The sequence below is a fragment of the Euprymna scolopes genome, chromosome 18 (assembly GCF_053919585.1).
Source record: "Euprymna scolopes isolate OS-2025 chromosome 18, ASM5391958v1, whole genome shotgun sequence".
NCBI lineage: Eukaryota > Metazoa > Mollusca > Cephalopoda > Sepiida > Sepiolidae > Euprymna > Euprymna scolopes.
Window position 1 is genome coordinate 62,775,561 of NC_136499.1, and position 23,117 is coordinate 62,798,677.

At 33.2% G+C, this 23,117-nt stretch overlaps 1 protein-coding gene across 1 annotated transcript in view; it reads left to right on the top strand.

The window, feature by feature from the left end:
- The window catches only part of LOC145297633 (retinal guanylyl cyclase 1-like), a 1,014,990-nt gene that overhangs the window by 632,750 nt on the left and 359,123 nt on the right, over positions 1-23,117 (top strand). The window contains exon 5 of the mRNA XM_080143738.1: positions 2,088-2,192. Within this exon, the coding sequence (XP_079999864.1) occupies positions 2,088-2,192 (105 nt within the window). The remainder of the gene's footprint in view (positions 1-2,087; positions 2,193-23,117) is intronic.

The window sequence follows — 23,117 nt, forward strand, 5'->3', positions numbered from 1 at the left end:
AATTTATTTCTGATATAGCTGCATCAATAGTTCCCTCCATATCCATCCAGAATTTTTTAGCCAAGTGTTGTCTGTGAATAATGCAGTGTACATGTATTATATGATGAGCAAAAGTGTGCATCTTTGTTACAAAGCATTTAATCATGCCTGTCATGCATGCAGCACAATCTGTGCTGATTTGAATCAAATTAGTTAATGGAATTTTATCATTCAAATAAATGTTTACATTTGAAAAGGTATCTCCTCTACGTTGGCCAACTTTTTTTTAATAGCATTTCATCTCTGATGTCTGATCCTGACATACAAATCCGACACATGAAAGCAGCAGTGCTCGATTATGAATTGTTGTTTCATTAATTGATATTGAAAATGTATTTTTTAAAGAATTTCTATTAATTTATCTTGAACATATTCGGCCATTTCATCTTGCCTTCTTGTTACTGTTGCTCTTGACAGAGGTATTTTTGCAATGACTGATGCACCCTCTTTGTCAATAAGGTCTTCAACATGAGCTAGCATAACAGGTTTAATCAGTTTTTCTCCGTATCCTTTGACAATCATTTCTTACACAATATAACTAATCTTTAATGTTGTAAACTTAGAATTATTCACTTTCGTGAAGAAGTTAACTAATTTTACATGTTGAGCTTTCAATCTTAACTCCAAATATTTTTCTACCAAAAATAATGGCTAATTTGTTTTTTTGTTTGCTTTTTGTTTTGTGAAAATCTAACCATGCCTTCTTCATGCAATCAGTACTCATAACAAAACCACATTCATTACAAACTGGTTTATTGCCATCAACTCATTTGAAAAATCCTAATAAAAAGAAGAAATCAGTGCATTGTTTCACCTTTTTTTTCTTTTTTTTGACGATTAAATACAAAAAATTCAATATTATAAGATATAACATTAACAAATAAAAAAAATTCTTCAAATTATATGTCTATATATACACACACACATATATATATATGTCTATACATACACACACACATATATATGTCTATACATATATATATATATATATATATATATATATATATTTAATTAAACGTTAATAAATTTTTAAAGAATCGGAATCGGAATCAGTACTTATATGGTACTTAAGAATTTAGAACAGACTTGTTAATTGTATTGGAATCGGGAAATATTCTGGAATCGTCCGCCTGTGTAATATATATATATATATATATATATATATATATATATATATATATATATATAAAATGTTTTATTTTTCATTACCCTTAAAAAAATAAAACCCATATTTGCTCTACAATAGTATTGAGCACTCTCTTCAGGCTTTTACTAATTACCAGTTTTACCAAATATATATGTATGTTGTTTGTTTTTGTTTTTGCGATACGTTTTGAATTAATTCAATTATTTACGAAAGTGCAATTTTACCTAAATGCGAGTTGGAAATAATTTTCCTTTTAACCAATTTTATACCTTCACATGGGGAGCGGCATATATTATTTTAAAAATAATATATATATATATGTGTGTGTGTATATTATTTTAAAAATAATGTATATATATATATATATATATATATATATATAATTTTATGTATTTACATAAAATATTATGTAATGATTTTCAGTATTTATTTATACGGTGCTCAATACGTATGTAGAACTATATTGTAAGTTTAAAATATATACATAGCAATTATTATTAAAATATTAAAATATATACATAGCAATTATTATTAAAATATTAAAATATATACATAGTAATTATTATTAAAATATTAAAATATGTACATAGCAATTACGCTACACATAATTAACCGCGTTTCATTCTCGTGAGAATTACTAAGGTTCATGAAAATGAAACGTGGAAAATTCTTTCTTGGTTAATTGCTGTGTATGTTTTCAAAACTTTATATATATATATATATATATATATATATACATATATATATATATGTATATGTATATATATATATGTGTGTGTGCGTGCGTATTATTTTGAATTGGCATTACATTCTTCAATAAACAAAATATATGTCAAAAGCTGCATGCAAATAAATTTTAAGAAATAATAATGTTTTTTTTTTCTTTATCTTTTACCAACAGATGATCCCGAAAACGAGTAAATTGTTTGGGAAACCTGATCTGCTTCGTGCATCTGAGCCCTCTATAACAACTTCGAATGAACTCTCTGAGACGGCCAGCTACAATGTAAGATATTTTTAATTCATTCGTTAAAACATATATTTAGTGTCCATTTCTTTTTGTATCTTACCCTTACGGCTGATAATCTCTAAGTTGCATTTATACTACAAAGACGGACGTTTTTTCATCGAATCGTTTTAGCGATGGAAAAATCAGTTTCATTTCATTAAAAAAATGATTGTTTTTTCATCTGAGTCACCACATATACAGACATGAAAGCCACTCATGGATAAAGTTTAATGATTGTAAGTTGGTCGAGGAGACAACATCGCAGTGATGGGCAGTGGTGTAAATTGGGTAAAATTTTATTTAAGAGAACAGCGCACCAAGAAATTGTTTACATGTGGCTTGAAAATGATTATCTTGTTGTAAGTTGAAAAGCAGGCGCGCAGTAACAGGTTCCACAGGCGGACAGTTGTAAGAAAAAAACTGTGTTCATGGAAATTGCGTTCAGATTTAGGTACATATGTGACCATAGTTATCTTATTGTTATCGATCGCCTCGTCTGTTAAACTAGACAAATATACTACTCATGCCTGAAAAAAAAACAAGGAGACTTTATGGAGTTTTTGAATGGTTTTATTAGAAAGGATTCATTTAAAGATGGGCAGGCATCGGTAACGTTCAACTGTAATCATTTCTACATCAGTTGTGTGTCCGTTTGCTTGACATCCATCTGAGAGTATGGCAGAAACTTTTTGTTCTCTATTGCCCCGAAAAATGTGACGGTATCATTTCCTCTCATTATTCCAATCGTGCCAATGCATATAAAATGAACTATTTTTGTCAAAGTAATTTGACCCTGTAAACCCTTCCCGTGCTCTCTTACGCCATTCGTTTCTGTGTACAATTCCGTTTGCTACTAGATTATCCTGATATGCAGTAATGCGACCCTTATCAAAATTCACACTTGTAGACGTAGGGTTTCTACTATGTAACACCAGAACAAGATCAACAGCAATTTCTGTCAGAAGGTTGAATAGTTCGTCTTTTCGTCTTTTCCTAACTCTCGTCATGAGAAACAGAATTCTCATAGGCGGTAGAGAGAGGGAAAAAATCGGGCAACATTACTAACATGACGAATATTTTTGATATAGAAAATGACAAGATTTGTTTTTTCCTTAGATCAAAATGCCACGTATATGTTAAAACTGGCTATGTTTTATTCGCATGATAACTTACTGCTTACGGTACGTAATTTCTATGAATTCAGCCAGAATTTATGAATGATAAGCTAATTCGAATGTTGAATAATGCAATTATATGCACGGACATATTTAGGAAGAGATCCATTCAGTATTCTAAGATAATTGATTCGATTTTATTTGCGCATCCATTAATAAATATTGAAGTAAATACTCTACACATTTCCTCAATTATGTCTTAATTTGTGGTAGAATAGAAATGGATGTGCGAGACCAACGACCTTTCTCTTTTTCTTACGGTATTCGTTCACCTTACATATTCGTTCCTCTCCTTTTCACTTTTGTGTGATAGATTTTGTTTTTTTTTTACATCAAGATACGATTTCCCGCTCCGTTGAAAATCGCCCTTTTCCTCTCTTCAAAAGCGAGTCGATTTTCACAGAAACTTGCAGACTCCAAATATTTGCCGATTAATAAAAACTGGCGGGACCTGTGAGAATTCCCCAGGGGACTCATTCATATGTAATATATTGATATTGGCATTCTGTAGATGTTCAGTGTAATGGAAACGCTCTGATATTATTGTAGTTTTTTTGTTAAAATTGCAAAAGTATTTATCTAATCTAGCACGAACGCTCAGCAAAGCCCGGTCGTAAAGCACGCTTAAATATGATATTCTAATTCTTGCACATTTTGTGTATATTATTATAGAGTTAATATTCTATCGATTTTTATATATAATATTAAGTTGCGATTTCAAAAATTAAAAAAATGTATATCCATATGAATTGGCTACATTAGTTTGAATCGAAACTAAAATAAAACTTATGAATATATATATATATATATATATAAATTAATATATAAAAGTTATTTCAGCCATAATCGAAACCGAAACCAAAACTTATGAAGAATTTTGATAAAATTATTCATAAAAAAAATAGATTTCTGGAGTGCCATCAGTTATAACCGAAACCAAAACTTATGAATAATTCTTGATAAAATTACTTATAAAAACATAATATGGCTTAAGTGCCATCAGCTGTAATCGAGACCGAAACCAAAACTTATGAGGAGTTCTTCGTAAAATTATTTATGACAAGAAATTGAAGTACATGCCAATTAAACGATCCGTGAAAATCATAGAAAATAACACGCACGCTATCGTATTAAGTCCAAAATGAACAGTCTTGTGTGAAATTAGCCAAGCTTATAAGACAATTGTTTGATTAATTGACATAAGACCAAATATTCCGTTAAGTTAGCTGTAGCTAACTGGTGACCTTTGTATTCTCTTAATGTTATGCAGACATTAACCAACATATACGTCAGCGCGTACACACTTGCTTTATTTCCATATGTGCTAAGACGGTTGCTGCTAATATTTTTGCTAGTCAGCTATCCTACGTGTCCTGCAGATATTCTCACACATGATAAATTAACCAATTATGTATTCGCTATTGCTGTTGACTGCCTGCTCTAACCTCACAGGCGTCCCGCCAAAAATTGCCCGATCTGGTATCGAAAAAGTTTTTATACCAGTTTTAGGCCCTTTTCATTATCGAAAGATATGCCTCTCATATGGTTCGATACTGAGTGGGACAAGAAGTAATCTGTGAGGTAAAAGTCCAGAGAATACGGTGGCTGCTGAAGGACCTGTCATTCGAGTTTTTGGAGTGCGGCTTTGGGGTCTTGTGCAACATGAGACTTGGCGTTATCATTAATGAGTATGGTCTTGTCTTGTCGACGAAGTATTTTCAGTCAAATACCCTCTTTCACGCGATGTGGCTTAATTCCTCTGGCATGTCTTTCAAGCATTTCCCAATGCACTATGCCATCACAATTCCACTAAACACGGATCTTTTTTTCTTTATAATTAACGCTAAAACTCTCGGTTTTGGCGTAACTTCTAGAACCACTCACTCCTTTCTTTGCTTGAGATTTCTGTATAGACACCATTTTCTATTCGGTTCAAAAAGCGCTGTTTATGATCGTATGTTGCTCGATGCCGCGCAAGATGTCGCAAGCAATTTCAAAGTGATTTACTTTGTTCTTATTGTAAAGCTCATGAGGCACGCAGACTCTCAATTTTTCGACAAATCCTATTGAATGAAATAGGATTCAGAATTGTGAATATTATAAAATGCAAAAAGTAAGAAGAGAACGGTAATTTCTGTCGCAGATTACGTTGGGATTTTCATGCAATCCCAGGATAAGTTGGCTTTTCCTGCTCTATATTAGTCATTGACACAAATCTGTTTCGTCAGATGTAAATTATGCAAGGTGACTAGACGTATAAAATGAATTCACCTTGGAATTTGAAACTCATATCTGTAATTCAAGCGCTGAAAAGAATCTTAGTGACACAAAAAATTTAATACTATACGAATTGTTGATTACATCTTAATTTTACGGTATGTATAAGCCAAAAGAAATCTATTCGATATAGGTTATTGCTCTACGATAATTTAAAACCAGTAATAATTTTTTTCTTTTTCCACAACAGTGAACTCCTATCAACATATAAATGTATAAAATATATTTATTCACGTACACACGTATATATATATATATATATATATATATATATATATATATATATATATATAAGCAAAAGTACCCGTCGTTGACTGGGTTATAAAAACAGCCTACAGAAAATGGACTCTGATTTATGAAAGTATGATAGGTTATGAAAAGGAAGGGTTGTAAAGAGATAGCTTCGAATTTGGGGGTATCAAAACCAAAGCAAAATATGATGAAAGTAAAAATAAAATAGATAAACCCCATAATTTATTATACCATACCTTTTCACACTGAAACAGTTATCACAATATTCTGTGGATCTATATTAAAAAAAACTTGTTAAACTTTGTGGCATATTTCCATTCTATGGAGTTCAGGTGCGTACGAACACCCCATAATTTTATTATAAAATATTTCTTCAAACTGAAACATAATTATCAAAGTATACTTAAGCAGATAGATATGAAAAGTCTTTATTAAAGTTTGTGCTTATTTTTATTCTATGGAGGCCAGGCACGAACGCAGACTCAATAATTTTATTATGCTATCCGTATTTAAGTTAAAACATACCTATCAAAGTACTATTATGTGCATCTATATCAAAAACACTTGTAAACGTTTTTTTTTTAATTTTAAATTTTTTATTTCCATACTTTGTGGACCAGGCGCGAACTTAGACCCCACAATTTTAATGAACCACCGTTCTGCCAGATGAAACATAACCATTCCTGTGTCTCGATACATCTTCTATCATTATATGGAATCAGTTTTTAAAAATAGTCAACCATATAGGAGCCTATTCGTGACCAGACACACACACAGCTTTATATATATATATATATATATATATATATATATATATATATATATATATATATATATATATATACAGTAGACCTCCTAGATACGGTGGCCCTAACATTTTTTAGCTCAGATTATTAATCGACTCAGTATTTTAGCGACTTTTTTGTTATCACTGTCTAACTGTGTATTGTGAATTTTACTTTTTCACCTTCCACTTTAAGCTCCAATTCACTTTTATCTAACTACACTTATTCTGCCTAACGATGATTCACAGTCTAAAGATCAAAATGCCCGTGATTCTTTTGGAACTTTTATTAATATCTTCGACTTTAATATAAAAAAACCATACGAAACATTAAAAAATAATGAAAAGTAAATAAAATGCAAAGTACTTCTATTATACGTATATGTAAAAATGCATCGTATATATATCAATATACATATAAGAGAAAGAAAATTAAAACTGTAAGTTGAACTTTACAATCCAAATTTATTGTTCGACTGAATACTCCGAAAATTAATTTACAAAGTCCTTATTCCGCAGCGTTTCAAATAATGCTATTCTTATTATTCTTTTCGTCAGAGGACATAAAGTAATCTGCAAATTATCTTTGTAGCAATGCTAGAATTTGCTAGTTAAGCCATCAAGTGAAACCGTAATTTATTATAGTTATAAATTGCCAAATAAAAAAGTGAAAAAATGTTTGATATGTCAAAAAATATATATAAAAACAAACCGCGCATATATTTCAGCTTGCATTAAAATCCTCTCAAGTTGATCCGAAATCCAAAATAGTTCTTTAGAGAGTGCAAAATATGTCCAGCGTGACGATGCATATAATCCGATTGGAAAGCCTTCAAAACAGCTGAAATAATGAAAGTTGTTTTTTTTTTCGGGCATTTATTTATTTGTTGTTTTTTTCTTTATATTACTACTCTCGTCTTTGTAATAAAAGTAAAATTATTAATACTGACAGCACAAATCATTTGAATTAAATTTCTATGCTGTATGCATACATGTAGTAAGTATTTGCCAACCCATCTCACAGAAGGCGAGTGAGCAGTTGTCTCGTATACGTCTACTCTTCTGAGTTAACCAAAAACAAGAATCACCTTATTCACTTCGTGTCACTTAAGACTTACTGCAGCTTCCTGACACGTTAGCTTATTTTTCTACATCTAACTTGCTTTAGCAAATTCATCTTGTAAAATGCTGTCTTGCATACTTTTATCATTACTGCATACAACTATTTCTGTAATGCGTTATACGATAATATAAGTAAAATATAATCTTTCTGTGATATTGTAAAGATTTAACGTCAATCCTTATTTAAGAAACATGTTTAATTGTAATGCAATCATAAGGTATTATCCAGTTATTAAAAAATAGGCTTTGTTATAATAACTTGTGAACATAATTCGTACGCTTTGATCGAAAGTGCACACACGCATTTAGCGTGCTGCAATTTTATGATCGAGACTCCTTGGACTTGTGGGATATGTAATGTACATTTTTTAATGTAAAACGTGAATCACCCCTTACTTGTTTGTTCATTTCTGGGTTGAACTAGTTATAAGAATGAAATGGTGCTTTTGTAGGGCGCATTTTTTCATCTTGTGTATCATTCTCACAACGTTTTGGACGTTGTAACTTCCGACTTTCTTCAACTGCTTCTCCCTGAACTTGGAAATCTGTCTATAGAATTTAGGAAAATGTACAAAATTTCGAACGGAACTATTTATTAAATTCATGAGATTATTATGCCCTCGTTCTTTCACGATCGGTTGAGAATAATAAATAATTAGTATTAAGTAATTCTTAGTATCGCTCGGAATGAGAATTGAACTTTAAACTCCAGAAGTATGTCAGTTGGAAGTAAATTTTACTTAGTGCTTTATTTGTGGAAAGCCAAAACCGAATAAGCGACGACAGTTGGGCCTGCACAGTAATCTTCTAGTGATGGTGTCACAAGTAAAGTACATGTTTCCAATTTGTTATAAGCCAGCACGGAAGTAGTAAGGCCCAGAAAACTGTCATGAGAATGTTCATGTCAGTTCACAATCTGATTCAACTAGAGACACCAGTACACACTATACACGTTACATATTATTTGTTAACTTTATTTTAAGTATTTTCGCATATTCTTATTGAATGGCCTCGCCACAAGGGTAGAGTGAAACACAAGATGAATAAAATTTAACTCTAAAAAGAGGTACTGTGAATTGGGGAAAAACATCAAAATTGTCTTTTTCTAGAAGTATTTTTTTTTCTATTTACTGACCGAGTATAGTTAAAAATGAAATGTAGTAAGAGCACAGATGCTACACTTTGTTACTAGCCAACTCATTCCCATCGCGAAATGATGTGACAAAAAGGCTGGAAAATGGGATTCCAAGAGCCAGCTCTCTAGAGAAAGACCACTCTCATCTGCAAAAATGGCTTCTCAAAATTATATGGTGAAGTCGGGATGGGTGGACCTCCTAGAATTGCACAAGCTATCTCAACAACAGACTTCATGTGTTGGCTTTGATACTCATAGAAATCACACAGTGATTTTTACACTGTTATATGCGCAACCATTTACTGATCTTTGCTTCTCGTCTATACATAAACTCACAGCACGAGTTGGAAAATTCTAAAATACATAAAACACTTATCGTTCTTAATCAATAAATTTTGGAATGATTTAGCAATTTCTTTCCATATTCTCTCTCCATTAACACTTAAAACAGTAATTAATAAAGGTTCACTGCTAAAATATGACTTTTTTCCATTGAGCTTAAGAGGAAAGTTTTAGCGTAAATTGGAAAATTGCACTGATTTCCAAAAGTAAGATTTGTAAATGAATTTTATGTGCGACCCCACATCTCTTTGAGCGGCCTTGTCCGTCTAGCATGTTTCACGCTTTAATCTGAAATCGACTTTTCAACAGCAAATATGCACATTTTACGAGCGTATCTTATTTTAGATGTACCTAAAAAAGGTTTACTTCACAAGATCTCTAGCTATGGTATAGCTGGAAATGTCTTCTCAATTATTAAATCATTTCTTTCTGATAGGTTCATAAGAGTAGTAGTTGAGAGGCAAAAATCAGAAGTTTACAGTATTAATGCTGGAGTCCCTCAGGGTCCATCCTGGGCCCAACTCTTTTCCTGATCTACATTAATGATCTTCCAAATCACATCCTTACATGATTTGTAGACATTTATGCTGATGACACTACCATTTATGGTAGCACATCTAAGACAGTAAACGGCCAAGTTCTCTCCGATTCTCTCTCCTCTGATCTTGAGCACGTAGTACAATAGGGAAAGGAGTGGCTGGTTAGTTTTATACATCTAAAACCAAGCTTCTCTCTTTACATCATCAACATTCTGATCAACATCTGGCATCAATTAAAATGAATGGCTCTCGTCTTCAGGAGGCCTCAAGTTTTGACAAGCTTCTGGGCTTGACCGTTACTCCTGATCTTAAATGGAATACGTACATCAAATCTGTTGCCAAGATCGCTGGAAAAATGGCGGGATCTTTCTATCGATCTAGTAGATATCTCACTGCTGATGCAATTCTCTATCTATATAAGAGCCAGGTACATCCAAGGATGAAGTACTGTTGCCACATCTTGGCAGGAGCTTCTAGAAAGGACTTGTCCTGCCTTGATAGAGTTCAAAATAGACTTTGTAGCCTCGTAGGAGATGTCATTTTCTCTTCCTTGCGACCTATCTCACAGAAGAGATGTTGCGAGTTTGTCTCTGATGTATCGTTATTTTCATGGAAAGTGTTCGACTGAGCTTCAATCTATGGTCCCACCTCGCCAGATTTTCACAAGAAACACTCGTCTATCAATAATCCCCCCACTGTTTATCTGTGCCTAAACCTAAACGTAGATTCCATGAACAAATCTTCTTTCTTAGAACTGCACGGCGTTTTCCTGCTTTCCGTCTGATTACAATATGGTTGTCTTCAAGTCTAACGTAAACAAGTTCTTGATGAGCCGTTCCATATAAGTTAACAAATTTACCGAATTTCCATTACTAATGATTACTATATTGTCCAATTTCTACTGTACACACTTTAACCCTTATCCTCGAGTGGCCTCTTGGCCTTGATAATATGGTGATGCCTGTGTAAAAAAAATCTTAATAAGAGAATCGGTTGGGCTGTCACGCTGGAGTCTAAAGTTTCAATTTTGTTTATCTACCACAATTTAGTTTCTTTTGTTTAACGCATATATTAGAAATATAATTTTTCAGCATTCCAGGCTTAAGTTTGAAATAGTATTGTGTCTACTTGTAGTGTTTAATTATGGTATGGCATTTTGTCGGTACGTAACGCTTATTCACAAAAGAAATTTATCGGTCTGTCACGTTTGATTTTGAAATAGCATTTTGTCTGTCTTTATGCGTAAGTTTTGCACAGAATTTTGTCGGTTAAACACTTAAATTGAAATGGCTTTTTGTCGATCTGTAACGCTTAATTATTAAAGACTATTTTGCTTGTGCGTCACGCCAAAGTTTTAAATAGTGAATTTAATGGGCGTATCATAACAGGTTTCTTTTTAAGTTTTGTGATTGACTGTAACATATTTATCCTGGGAAATCGCGTCCATGAAACGTAATTTAACGACAGTAAAATATTTCCGTTATTTTTATTAGTTTCCTATTCTAAAACTGTAATTTTTCTCCCTTTGTTGCGTTTTGTATTTAATTTCACGATTTATCTTTTTATTCAAAGTTTAATAATGCGCTAAGTGCTTCAGACAAAATCTTATTAACGGTTTTAAAGCTGAAGATAATGTAAAAATACCCGGAAAATACGAAGAGCTTAAAATTATATTTCGATTTTGTTTCCTCTGTACTGCAATGGCGATCGAATGGTTAATTCTAACAGTGATTTTCGTGGAATGTTGGTGCATTTTAATGTTTTTTTTTGTGTTCTTCTTTTTGGTTTTGTTTTGTTTTTTTCCTTAGTCAAAAAGGCAGAAAAAGAAAGGGGTTGACGGAAGGGAAAGACAAAATAGGAAATACAAGCAAAAGAATAATAGAAGAAATCAAGAGCAATGAAGGAAGGAAGTAAAGAAGATATTCAATTTCCAGGAATATTAGAAAGAATGAAATAAAAGATGAAGATGGAGAAGAAGGAAAGAATGGTGTTTGAAGGCATGCATGAAAAAGTAAAGGGTAGAAAAAGAGTTAAACGTATGAAGACAGAAATATAAGAAAAAAAGGGGATATAAAAATTCAACATTTTTGTGTTACATTTTTATATTTTTTCTATTTTTTTCTTTTTCGGGATCGAGGAAAAGAAAAGAAGGACAAAACGTTAAACAAAAAAGAAATATGACAGAAGAAAAAAAAACAACCAAGAAAATAAGTCAAATAAAACGAAAACAAAGAAATCATCAAATAGGGAAATTATTTTTTTTTTTTTTAATAAAAACATGAACTCCAGGGAAATTATATAAAGATGAATCAATAAAATATAATGTCAAAATATATGAGAGTTGTTAATCATAGATTATCGCTTATCAAAAAACTTGCTGTCACCTGAGTATAATTGGTTAGAAAGATTGCAGGTGTTATATTATTCTCCGTCAGGAAGAAGTAAGAATCAGTGCTTTGAATAAGTAGAGGGTTTCATAAATTAAGGTGATTTTTCATGATGATTGTTAAAAATAGGTGTGTACATTAGACGTGAACGCCATCATACTGTGCTCGGTAAGGAATCGGACCCGCGGTATGTTCTTCCATAGTAGATAGTTCTGGGAATGACTGTCTCTTGGCGCACTAAGAGAAAAAGAAAAGTTATCTGCGATGGTGATAGCAAGACAAGTTTTTTTTTGTGAGTTGTTTACAGAGCGGACCAAGAATTGGAGCTCAGTTTAGCACTTAACATCGACATAAGGATATAAGAGAGAAGATCTAGCAACACCTCTTCTCTGTAAAAGGGGTTATAGGCTAGGAATAAAGACCTCACCAGATTGTGAAGCATAAAATTGGGGTTTCAGCGACACCTTCCATATATGATAGCAGTACTTTATCTTAAGGTGAATTTTTATCGTATAAAAATAAAGGATTATATTTCGACTTTGGTATTATCATTATTGGTAAAATAATCCAGCTATTATACCAGCAACCCTAGTAGCAGATTTAATGTAAATTTTCCATTTCACGTATAGAGTGAATGCCAGTACTAAAAGCTTATAAAGAAAGCTATATGAACGAACGTAATACATTATTAATAGAAATAAAGCAATATGTGAAAGGTTTTAACTTCTCAAACATTCTTTTTTACGTGCACTCACATATAAGAGACAGAGTGAGAAACAATTATCTCTAAACTAGCTTATTAAGGACAGGAAACAACAAACAGACCTTGGGGGCATTACGCTCTTGGCAAGTATCAAAGTTTTCTTTCCAGTAGAAGTGGAAGATTCCATTCAGTCTCGAGAGATAATTGATACCCTCCATAAGGGTAGATGCGTATAAAATTATGGTGCAAGGCTTGCGCAATCCCAACCACATCTTTCCTGAATCGGCAATGCTTGAATCAAGTGACAAGGAGAAGTCCAGGATGACTGGAAACAATGCCGAGATAAGCGGAGAGCATATGCAGTACTTGCGATTCCCAAATAGTCACCCATTTTAGTAATGACCATGCTCAACGTTGCTTAACTTCGATGATTTAACAGGGACCGGTGTGTCAACATAATTATGTGGTATTTGTATCTTTATTGACAATGTGACCAGCGCGAATCTCATAGGCAGAGTGATTTGATAATCCTCGTTTCTGTGTAACTCAATACCCATGACGTCACATGTCATGTCCTGACATGACATGTGACGTCATTTAACTCTCTTCTTTTTTTTTTGGGGGGGCTTATTTTCCATCCTTCTCTTCTTTCAGTCGATCTCTTCTTTCCTGCCTATTTTATTAAAAGCAAAACAAAAAGACAGAACAAAACATTAAAATACACTAACATTCCCTACCGAACCTTAAACGACATATCTAACTGTCTCTTAAGTGAGAACTCGTTTATTTCCCAATTTCGTATCCCGGCGATTTGTACTTAGGCCTATTCTAGTAAATATTACCATCCGCTGACGTTATAGCTATCCGATATAATGACATCGTATATGTAAAAAAAAAGAACGCATAGAAACAAGGAAAATATTAATTAGAAACTAAAAGAAAATGAAGGAGAAACGAGAAGCATGTAAAAATAACATAGAAATCGGAGGAAGGAAATAAGAAGGTATGGAGAAAGATTTTTTTTGATTAAATAAAACACAATGGAAAAGAAGAGATTAAATACAAATAAAGAAATAAGAAAATTGTATATGAGTGAATGAAACAGCAGACTATAACAATAACGAGGAAATGTCATAAAAAAGAAAAGCACCATAAAAAACAAAAATGAAATGAAATACGAAAGACAAGGAATGACAACGAAAAAGATGGGAAAGACAACAGCAAATTAAAAAAATCGTAAAGAATATTGAAATATTCTTCTGAAGGTTTGAGATGATGATAGATTTTTTTTATATTATATCGATCTTTCGGAATACTTTCTTATATTGAGTGTTATTTTGGAATACTCATTTTATATTGAGTGTTATTTCGGAATACTCATCTTATATTGAGTGTTATTTCGGTATACTAATCTTATATTGAGTGTTATTTTGAAATATTCATCCTATATTGAGTGTTATTTTCACGTTTCGTCCGATGTAACCATCGACCTTTTCAGGCGTATTTTATCGAATTCGAAACCTTTTCTTACAAACTATTAAATCCGCAAGAAATTACCAACGGAACCATTTTATTTAATCAACGGCGATGGCATGGTCTCGTTCTGTCAGCATGACTGTGTAAAAGTGTAATTTCATTCAAAATTATATTTTGTGTGTCTCCCGCATTATGGACTGAACCTTCAATCTCAAGCACAGTGTAATTTGCAACTAAGTTTTACGCCTAGGAAAATAAAAATGTAAATTTTAGGATCCTTAAAACTATTTTTGTTTTTACATTATATTCTTACTACGTATTACTATAAATTATATTTTATTACTGCATATTATTAATACATTTATTACTAGCTGAGCCTGTGGAAATTCAACAGAGGACTCATTCATATGCAATATATTGATGCTTGCATTCTGCAGCTATACAGCGTAAATTGAGACACTCTGATATTATTGAAGTTATTTTGTTAAAACTGCAAAAGTGTTTATCCAAGCCAGCACGGACGCCCGGCGTAGCTGGGTCGTAAAATACTCTTAAATATGATATTTAAATTCTTGCAGATTTCGATATATTGTTATGGAGTTAATGTTCTATCGATTTTTATATATTATAAAGTTACGATTTCAAACATAAAAAATATCTATATGACTTGGGGTCATCAGCGCTTGAATAAAAAACGAATCCCAAACTTATGAATATATATATATATATATATATATATATATATGTTATATAATAGTCTTATTATTATTGTTTTTGTTGTTATTGTTCGTATTTCTTGTTGTTAGGATTTGTTAGGAGGTCTTATTAAAAGTGTTGCTGTTGAGAGACTTAGAGAGAGTTTTATTAAGAGTTTGTTGTTGGGTCTTAGAGAGAGAGATGTTGTAAGAGAAATTCATATATATAAAAATGTTCATACTTAGAAGTGTAGAAGCTCTTTGAGTGAGGAGATGGTGTTGAGACAGTCTCAGTGTTCATATTGTGTATGTAAGATGTGTATGTAAAGACATTTTAAACGACATGATATAAAAGACATATAATGACAATTTTCAATTTACCTTTTAGTAGAATTACGACACAAAGACGACGTTTATAAAAACACATGAGGGGTTTATTTCTTCTCCCGACTGGTCGTGGTTTTCTGAGTCAAGAATTCAAAGCTTTGAATGCGAAGTTTCAAAAGTTACCGTCTCGCTTCTAGACGTTCGAATCCCAACTGCAGACTATCGTCTGTCGTCCTCAAACTCCCTCTCTGTTTCTCCTTCTTAAAAACATGTTTATTAAATTATTTTGTAGTTGCATTCTTTCAATTGAATTTTCATGACAGAATTGACAATGCACATTCTTTTCTTAAAACTATTTTATCTCTAAGCTTAACAATGGTTTGTTTTAAATTCCATTTCCTAATTCTCACTCGTAATCTATTTCTAAACCTAATTTAGGAGGTTCGAATTTCGTCTATTCTATTTCATTTTCATTTTAACTAAATCTCTCTATTTTTATACTTGCATGAAAAGGGGACAGCCCTTATCATGTAACACACATGCATACATACACACATACACACACACACACACACACACATATATATATATATATATATATATATATTTAACTTTAGTTCCTTCAGCTATAATCGGAACCGAAACCATAATTTATGAAAAATATTTGATGAAAGTATATATATATATATATATATAAATTAGGTTACTAAGGTTTCATCAGCTAAAATCGAAACCGAAACCAAGACTTATGAAGAATTCTTGATAATATTATTTAAAAAAAAATAGATTATTGAGTACCATTAGCTATAATTTAAACTGAAACTAAAACTTATGAGGAATTATTGGTAAAATTATTTATAAAAAAATAGATAACTTAGGTGCCATCAGCTATAATCGAAACCGAAACCAAAAATTATGAAGAATTATTGGTAAAATTATTTATTACTACTAATGGAAGTACTCAACAATTTAACGACCTGTATGCAAGCGTGACACAGAAAATAACACACACGCTATCGTGTTAATATATAAAAAATCATCATTTACTATCTTAAATATATATATATCTACATATATATATATTCATATATAATCTCGTAAGTATTCTTGAGGTTCGTCGAACTATAACTATTGTTGTAATCTTGAGTGTCGTTTTTCCAATTTTTCGATCGATGTAAGCTTCGACCTTCGTCAGGTGTATCTTCGATAATTCGGGAATGTTTCGTGGCGCAATAGTTAGACTACTTGGAAAAATTTATCGTAAAAGAGATATTCTTTTGAAGGTTGAAGGTTCTATACTTAGGGTTGGTGACCGAAAATGCAATACGAGCAAATTAGGACCTCTATCTAGTAAGTGCTAACGGAATGAGAGCATGCTATCTCTCTCAGAAAATTAAAAGTGTCCGTTTGAAATTCATCCCAGATTCTTGAGTTCGATAAAAACATTCCCAAAAACGTCCGACAAGGAACACTTGAAGAAGGTCGGTGGTTACATCAAACGTATCGTTGTGAAATTGTCACTCAATATGAGAAAAGTAATCAGAAGAATATAAATAATACGAATAACCAATCCTCATCTAAAAAATTCAGAAAAAGATTATCTCGTATTAGCGGGTGGGGGGCAGCTATCTTTCCCTCTCATGAAGTACGCTTAAACATGAAATTTTAGTTCGTCCAGATTTCGTATATATTATTACAGTTGTGATTTCAAAAGTAATAAAAACCATGTAATTGAGTACCATCAGCTAGAATCGAAACCGTAACATTCAAAGTTGGTAATGTTACTACCGTACCAAGTCACACGCATATGAACTGTTTAAAAATTAAAAATAAACTCAGATTAATGTACAAAATGTATTACGATTCTTTTCAATTTTGACAAATTTATAACCCTATAAAAAAAACTATTTAAACCGGCTAAAGACCTATAATAGAAACAGCCGGTAAAAATCCAAAAATTTAAGGGCCTTAGCGCAGCTTTCGAGTTTTAATTTTGGAGGAGATAGAGTTGAAAAACATGAAGGCAGATAGACATATAGCTCTTTATATATTAGACTAGCAGGGAAAGAGCCCGGCTTTGCCCGGGCGTTAAATAAGCACAACTGTAACATTTAAAGCTGGTGAAATTACCGCTGTACCAACATGACACGCGAATGAATTGAGTAAACATTTTAAATTAAAAATAAAATAAGATTAATGTACAAAATTGACCCATTTTTTGGCCCCTTAAAACTACTTTAACCGACTAAAGATCCATAAAATAACAGTCTGTAAAAAATATAACTACTTGGCGCCGCTCTGCGATTTTTTAATTTCGAAGGAGATAGAGATAGAGTTTGGTATATATAATTATAGTCGTAATTTCAAAAGAAAAAACTATTTAGGTGCCATCAGTTAGAATTGAAACTGAAACTGTGGCATTCAAAGATGATGACGGTACTACTTTATTAACGTATCACGCATATAAACTAATTAAAGGTTTAAAACTAAAAATAAACTAAGATGAATATATAAAATGTATCACAATTTTTTTTCAATTTTGACCCATTTTTGATCCCTTGAAAACTATTTTAACCGGCTAAAGACTCATAAAAGAATGGTCTGTCAAAAATTCCACTAGCGCCTCTCTGCGATGTTTAGTTTCGGAGGAGATAGTTCGATGTGGAGAAGGACAGGCAGAAAGATAGGTATTTTTAGATTTTATAAGTTTTATTAGTGGGGAAGCGTCGCTCAATATATGTACTGTCCAAATAATGCTAACAATAGAGTAATAGGGAAGCAGAAAACTGAAAAATTAAAAGAAAAAAGACAAAAAATAAATAAATAAAAATAAACAAAAGAAAAAAGGATGGATAAGAAAAAAGGAAAAGGAAAAGTCTATATTAATCAAAACTATGTATTAATAGAATCGCCGTCATCTTGCTTTTGCGGTATATATTACATTATATGTCTTTGTTTACATCGTAGAACCTAAAACGCTTCTTCATTATCTCTGGCGATGTTTATTACGGGCATTAATTTTGTTTCTAATTAGTTATTCAATGTGAACGTGCTGGGTTGAAACCGTGGATCGTTTAATATGAATTTCACATCTTTATTGCATTCCTTTTATTATAAATGATAAAGATTATAATGCAAATTGAAAGAAATATGTAAGTGACCAGTTGAAGTGAGATCACCGAAGTTAAGCAATGTTGAGTCTGGACAGTATTAAATGAGTGACGGTGTGGGAATTCTATGTGCTTTATGTGCTCTCTGCCAATCTCGACATTTTTTGCAGTGGTCTTAGATTTCTCCTTGCACTAGGACTCAGGCAGGGCTGATCCAGTAGAGGTTGCATCGAATTTGCCTTACAATTACACTCGTAGCTACCCTTACATGAAGTATCCATTGTCTCTCAAGACTAAACCGAGCTGATGATGATTATTAATATGACAAATTTATACCTGTATATGGTTTCGTTTGTGTTAATTTATACATGAAATACTAGTCATATAAATCAGTACCTGTGCATAGAACGGTGATCGTAATACTTAGTTCGCTGCACTTTATAATAGCAAAGATTATATGAAATTTCGGTCAGATTTGTCGAGCAAACTTTGAACGGGCAGATTAGACAGATAAAGATAACATCGATATGGCTTCTTTTTTTTACACAGTTGTCAGCACTTATCAAGGCCCGGAAGCCACTCAGGGATAAGGGTTATTGCAAGTACATTACGTTAGTGTGGAGATTTGATGAAGTGTTTACTTAAGGGGGCGGTTCATCAGGAATTTGTTAACGTTGGACTTGAAGACATACAAGTTGTAGTCAGGTGGGAAGCAAGCAGACGGAACAAAGTTCCACAGGCGTGCAGTTCTAATTAAGAAGCTTTGTTCATGGAATCCGCGTTTTGATTTAGGCACAGATAAAGAGTGGGGGAAATTTTTCACAGTGGATTCGGCTAGACGGGTGTTTTTCGTGAAAGATTGGCGAGGGGGGACCAGAGATTGGAGTTCAGACGAGCACCTGCCATGGAAATAACGATAAAACAAAGATAGGCTCGCAACGTCTCTTCTGTGGGAGAGAGGTTGCAGGGTAGAGAAAAGAGCATCCCCCACTAAGCCACGAAGTCTATTTTTTACTCTGTCAAGGCAGGATAGGCTGTTTTTAGCAGCTCCTGTCCAGATATGGCAGCAGTATTCCATCCTTGGACGTACTTGGCTTTTATATAGATAGAGAATTGCATCAGATATAGATAGAGATTGCATCTTCTGGGGCGGTAGAAGGATTCCACCATCTTTCCAGCGATCTTGGCAACAGACTTGATGTACGTGTTCCATTTCAGATCAGGAGTAAAGGTCAAACCCAGAAGCTTGTTAAAACACGGGGCCTCTCCCAGACGAGAGCCATCCATCCCAATTGATGCCAGATGGGGATCAGAGCGTTGATGATGTAAAGATAGGAGTTTGGTTTTAGATGCATTAAAGGTAACCAGCCACGTCTTCCCCCACTGAACCACGCGCTCGAGATCAGAGGAAAGAAAATCAGAGAGAACTTTGTCATTTACAGCCTTTGATGTGTTGCCGTAGATGGTATTATCATCAGCATAGATGTCAACGAATGATTTAAGTATGTGTTAAGGGAGGTCATTGATGTAGATCAGGAAGAGAGTTGGGCGCAGGATTGACCTCTGAGGGACTCCAGCATTAATACTGCAGGCCTCCGATTTTTGTCCATCGGCCACTACTCTTATGAGCCTATCGGAGAGAAATGATTTAATGATTGAGAAAACATTTCCAGTTATACCTAGCTGGAAATCTTGTGAAATAGACCCTTATGCCATACCTTGTAAAAGGCCTTTGATATGTCAAGAGCAATTGCCCTACAAACGAAGCCTTTGTCAAGAGATTCACTAATCCTGTGAGATATAACCGTTAGCACATCTGCGGTAGATCTTGCAGACCGGAAACTATATTGTGTGTCACTAAGAAGGTTGTTTCTGCTGAGGTGTTGGATCCCAGCAACTTACTCATAACACCCAGGAGACTTATTGGTCTGTACTGAGAGGGAGATGACTGATCACCTGAATTCTTAAATACAGGGCAAACTGATGAGTCTTCCAGGGAGTCGGAAAGCACTTCTCCTTAAGGCAGCGCTTAAACAGTTTCGTAAGTATGGGAGCAAGTTCTGGTTGAAGCTTTTTTAACACTATAATTGGGATGCCGTCAGGGCCAGTTGCTTTACTGGAATCAAGGTTCTTGATTAGCTTGGCGACCTCATCCACGGATATTTGTATGTTGCCTAGCGTATTCTGTGGTATAGGAGGAAATATGGGGAGTTGATGGCCGTCGTCGCATAGGGTAGAATTAGCTGCAAAGTTCTTTGCAAAGAGTTTGGCCTTGTCTGACGCTGACAAGATAACCTCTGGTCCATTGATAATGGTTGGGATAGAACGCACACTTCTGTTCAGGATCCGATTTGTTATTTGCCAAAACTAGTGGGAACCAAGCCGCTGATCAGCTACCTTGGATTTAACAGACTAAGCATATTGCTCTCTTGCATTTTTTATTACTCTTTTACAGTGGTTGTTGGCAGTCCTGAAAGCAGTTTTAGTCTCAGTGCATCTATTACGTTAGTAGCTATGGAAAAAGTTATTTCTGTGCGCGATGGCAGCAGGACATTCTGGGGAGAACCATGGCTGGCTGTTAGGTTTTTGTTGGAATTTTTTAGATGGTATGAATTGGTCTATACCTACAATTAACCATTCGGTCAGATCTGATACTATAGAGGACACATCCTTTTTAAACATGGAGTGCAGAGGTAAATCAGATATGAATGTACGGAAGCTATCCCAGTAAGCCATAGAGTATCGGTATACAGTACGGTGGAGGGGTACGTCTTACACAACTAAACTTCACTCAGGATGAAGATTCTGGTTTTACTCTCGTATACTTTCCTGTTTCGAATGATACCCAAAAAGCAGTGGGAGCCATAATCGAATCGCTGGGTTTCACCTTGTCATTAATTTTCTTCTTTGAACTCTTCTTATATGGTCAGTGACTTGTCTTAGGTAGATTCATACGTTTTTTATATGACTGAGTACGTTATTTGAAGTGGTTTGCTTGAGCATAACGCTTGGAGCCATTATGTAAGAGATTTCGGAGAGTGAAAACCAGTAAAGATTTTTATTCTACCACGTATGCTGCAGCTTGACTGTCCTTTTGTTTTAAACTATTTCATTTTTGAGATCTTTTGAACACCATTGCCATAATAATACAACTGACCAAGTAGGAGATGGTCGGCAATAAAAAAGACGGTTTTCATTTAACGGAAATGGAATATTGTATTTTCTAAGAGGGTTCCATCCCGTAAATAACAACCGCATGCGTTCGATTCATTGTATACACTTAGGTCTTTACAGAAGGTAACGTCTTTTAGCGTATAAATCACGGTAAAAAGGTTTATGTGCCGCAAAAAAGAAACCAAAACAGGACAACTAAATAAAATATATCTTTAAAGGCAAGTTATTTGTTAAAAGCGACTACAAAAGGCGGACACTGAACATCCGATCAATATTTTATTTTAAGAAAGCAATTATATTGATTTAAAAAAAAATCTACAGACGCCATTCCGTATTTTTTCTTTTTCTCTCTATTCCACTCTCTCTTTCTTAATTCCAATATCACAGTTGATTAACTTACGAGTTAATCGTAGCTATTCGATAAAGAATTGTAGCTTAAAAATATGACCCTGTCTTCAGAAAGACGAATATATTTATTTGTTTTCTTTTTTTCAAAAAAATACACAATAAAATTGTACAATCGTGTGCGTTTGAGGAAATATTTTATTAATCCGATTCAACCATTTTCTTGCTCGCTATAATTTAATAAAAAAGTCCAAGCAGCTTTCGGTCAGCAATACATTCTTTTAGTATTATTTTCATTAACAGTTATTGTAATTATTATTATTATCTTTTACTGGATTCAAAATAGAAGATACGAGAAATTAAAAGCACATTTCTTTGTTTCTAATTTGGATCTAGAAATAGGTCTTAATATTTGGATGATCAGCACTAATTTGCTGATGGTAGAAAAAAAAAACAACTAGACCAATGTGTACTGAAACGATCATAAAAGCAAAGTGCTATTTTGAATCTCGTCGCAAATTTGAAAGAGTTGGTACTAAATAAAAAGTTGACTCTACCCTAAAGGAATATACATTGCGAAATTTTAATTACACAAAAAAAAGAATCATTGGCTCCGGGTATTATTTTAATTATTGTTTAAGATTCAAAATACAACTAGTTAAAACATGTATCATATTACATTGTACAGCTTTTAATTCGAACAATAACTAACTAGGTTGGGGTCAGTTTTACTTTAGAGTTACAGTAAAAACGTTCGTTTATTTCCGGTTCAGTAGCTATACTAGTAGGTTCTTGTAATGTTGCCCAACACAGAGAATATAACTACTTCATTAACAGAAAAAAGTCCAACAAGCTTAGAGTTCTGGATTACATTTTTTTTTTTAATTTATTTATTTATTTATTTATTTATATATATATATATATATATATATATATATATATATATAAATAAATAAATAAATAAATAAATAAAAAAATGTAATCCAGAACTCTAAGCTTGTTGGACTTTTTTCTGTTAATGAAATAGTTATATTCTCTGTGTTGGGCAACATTACAAGAACCTACTAGTATAGCTACTG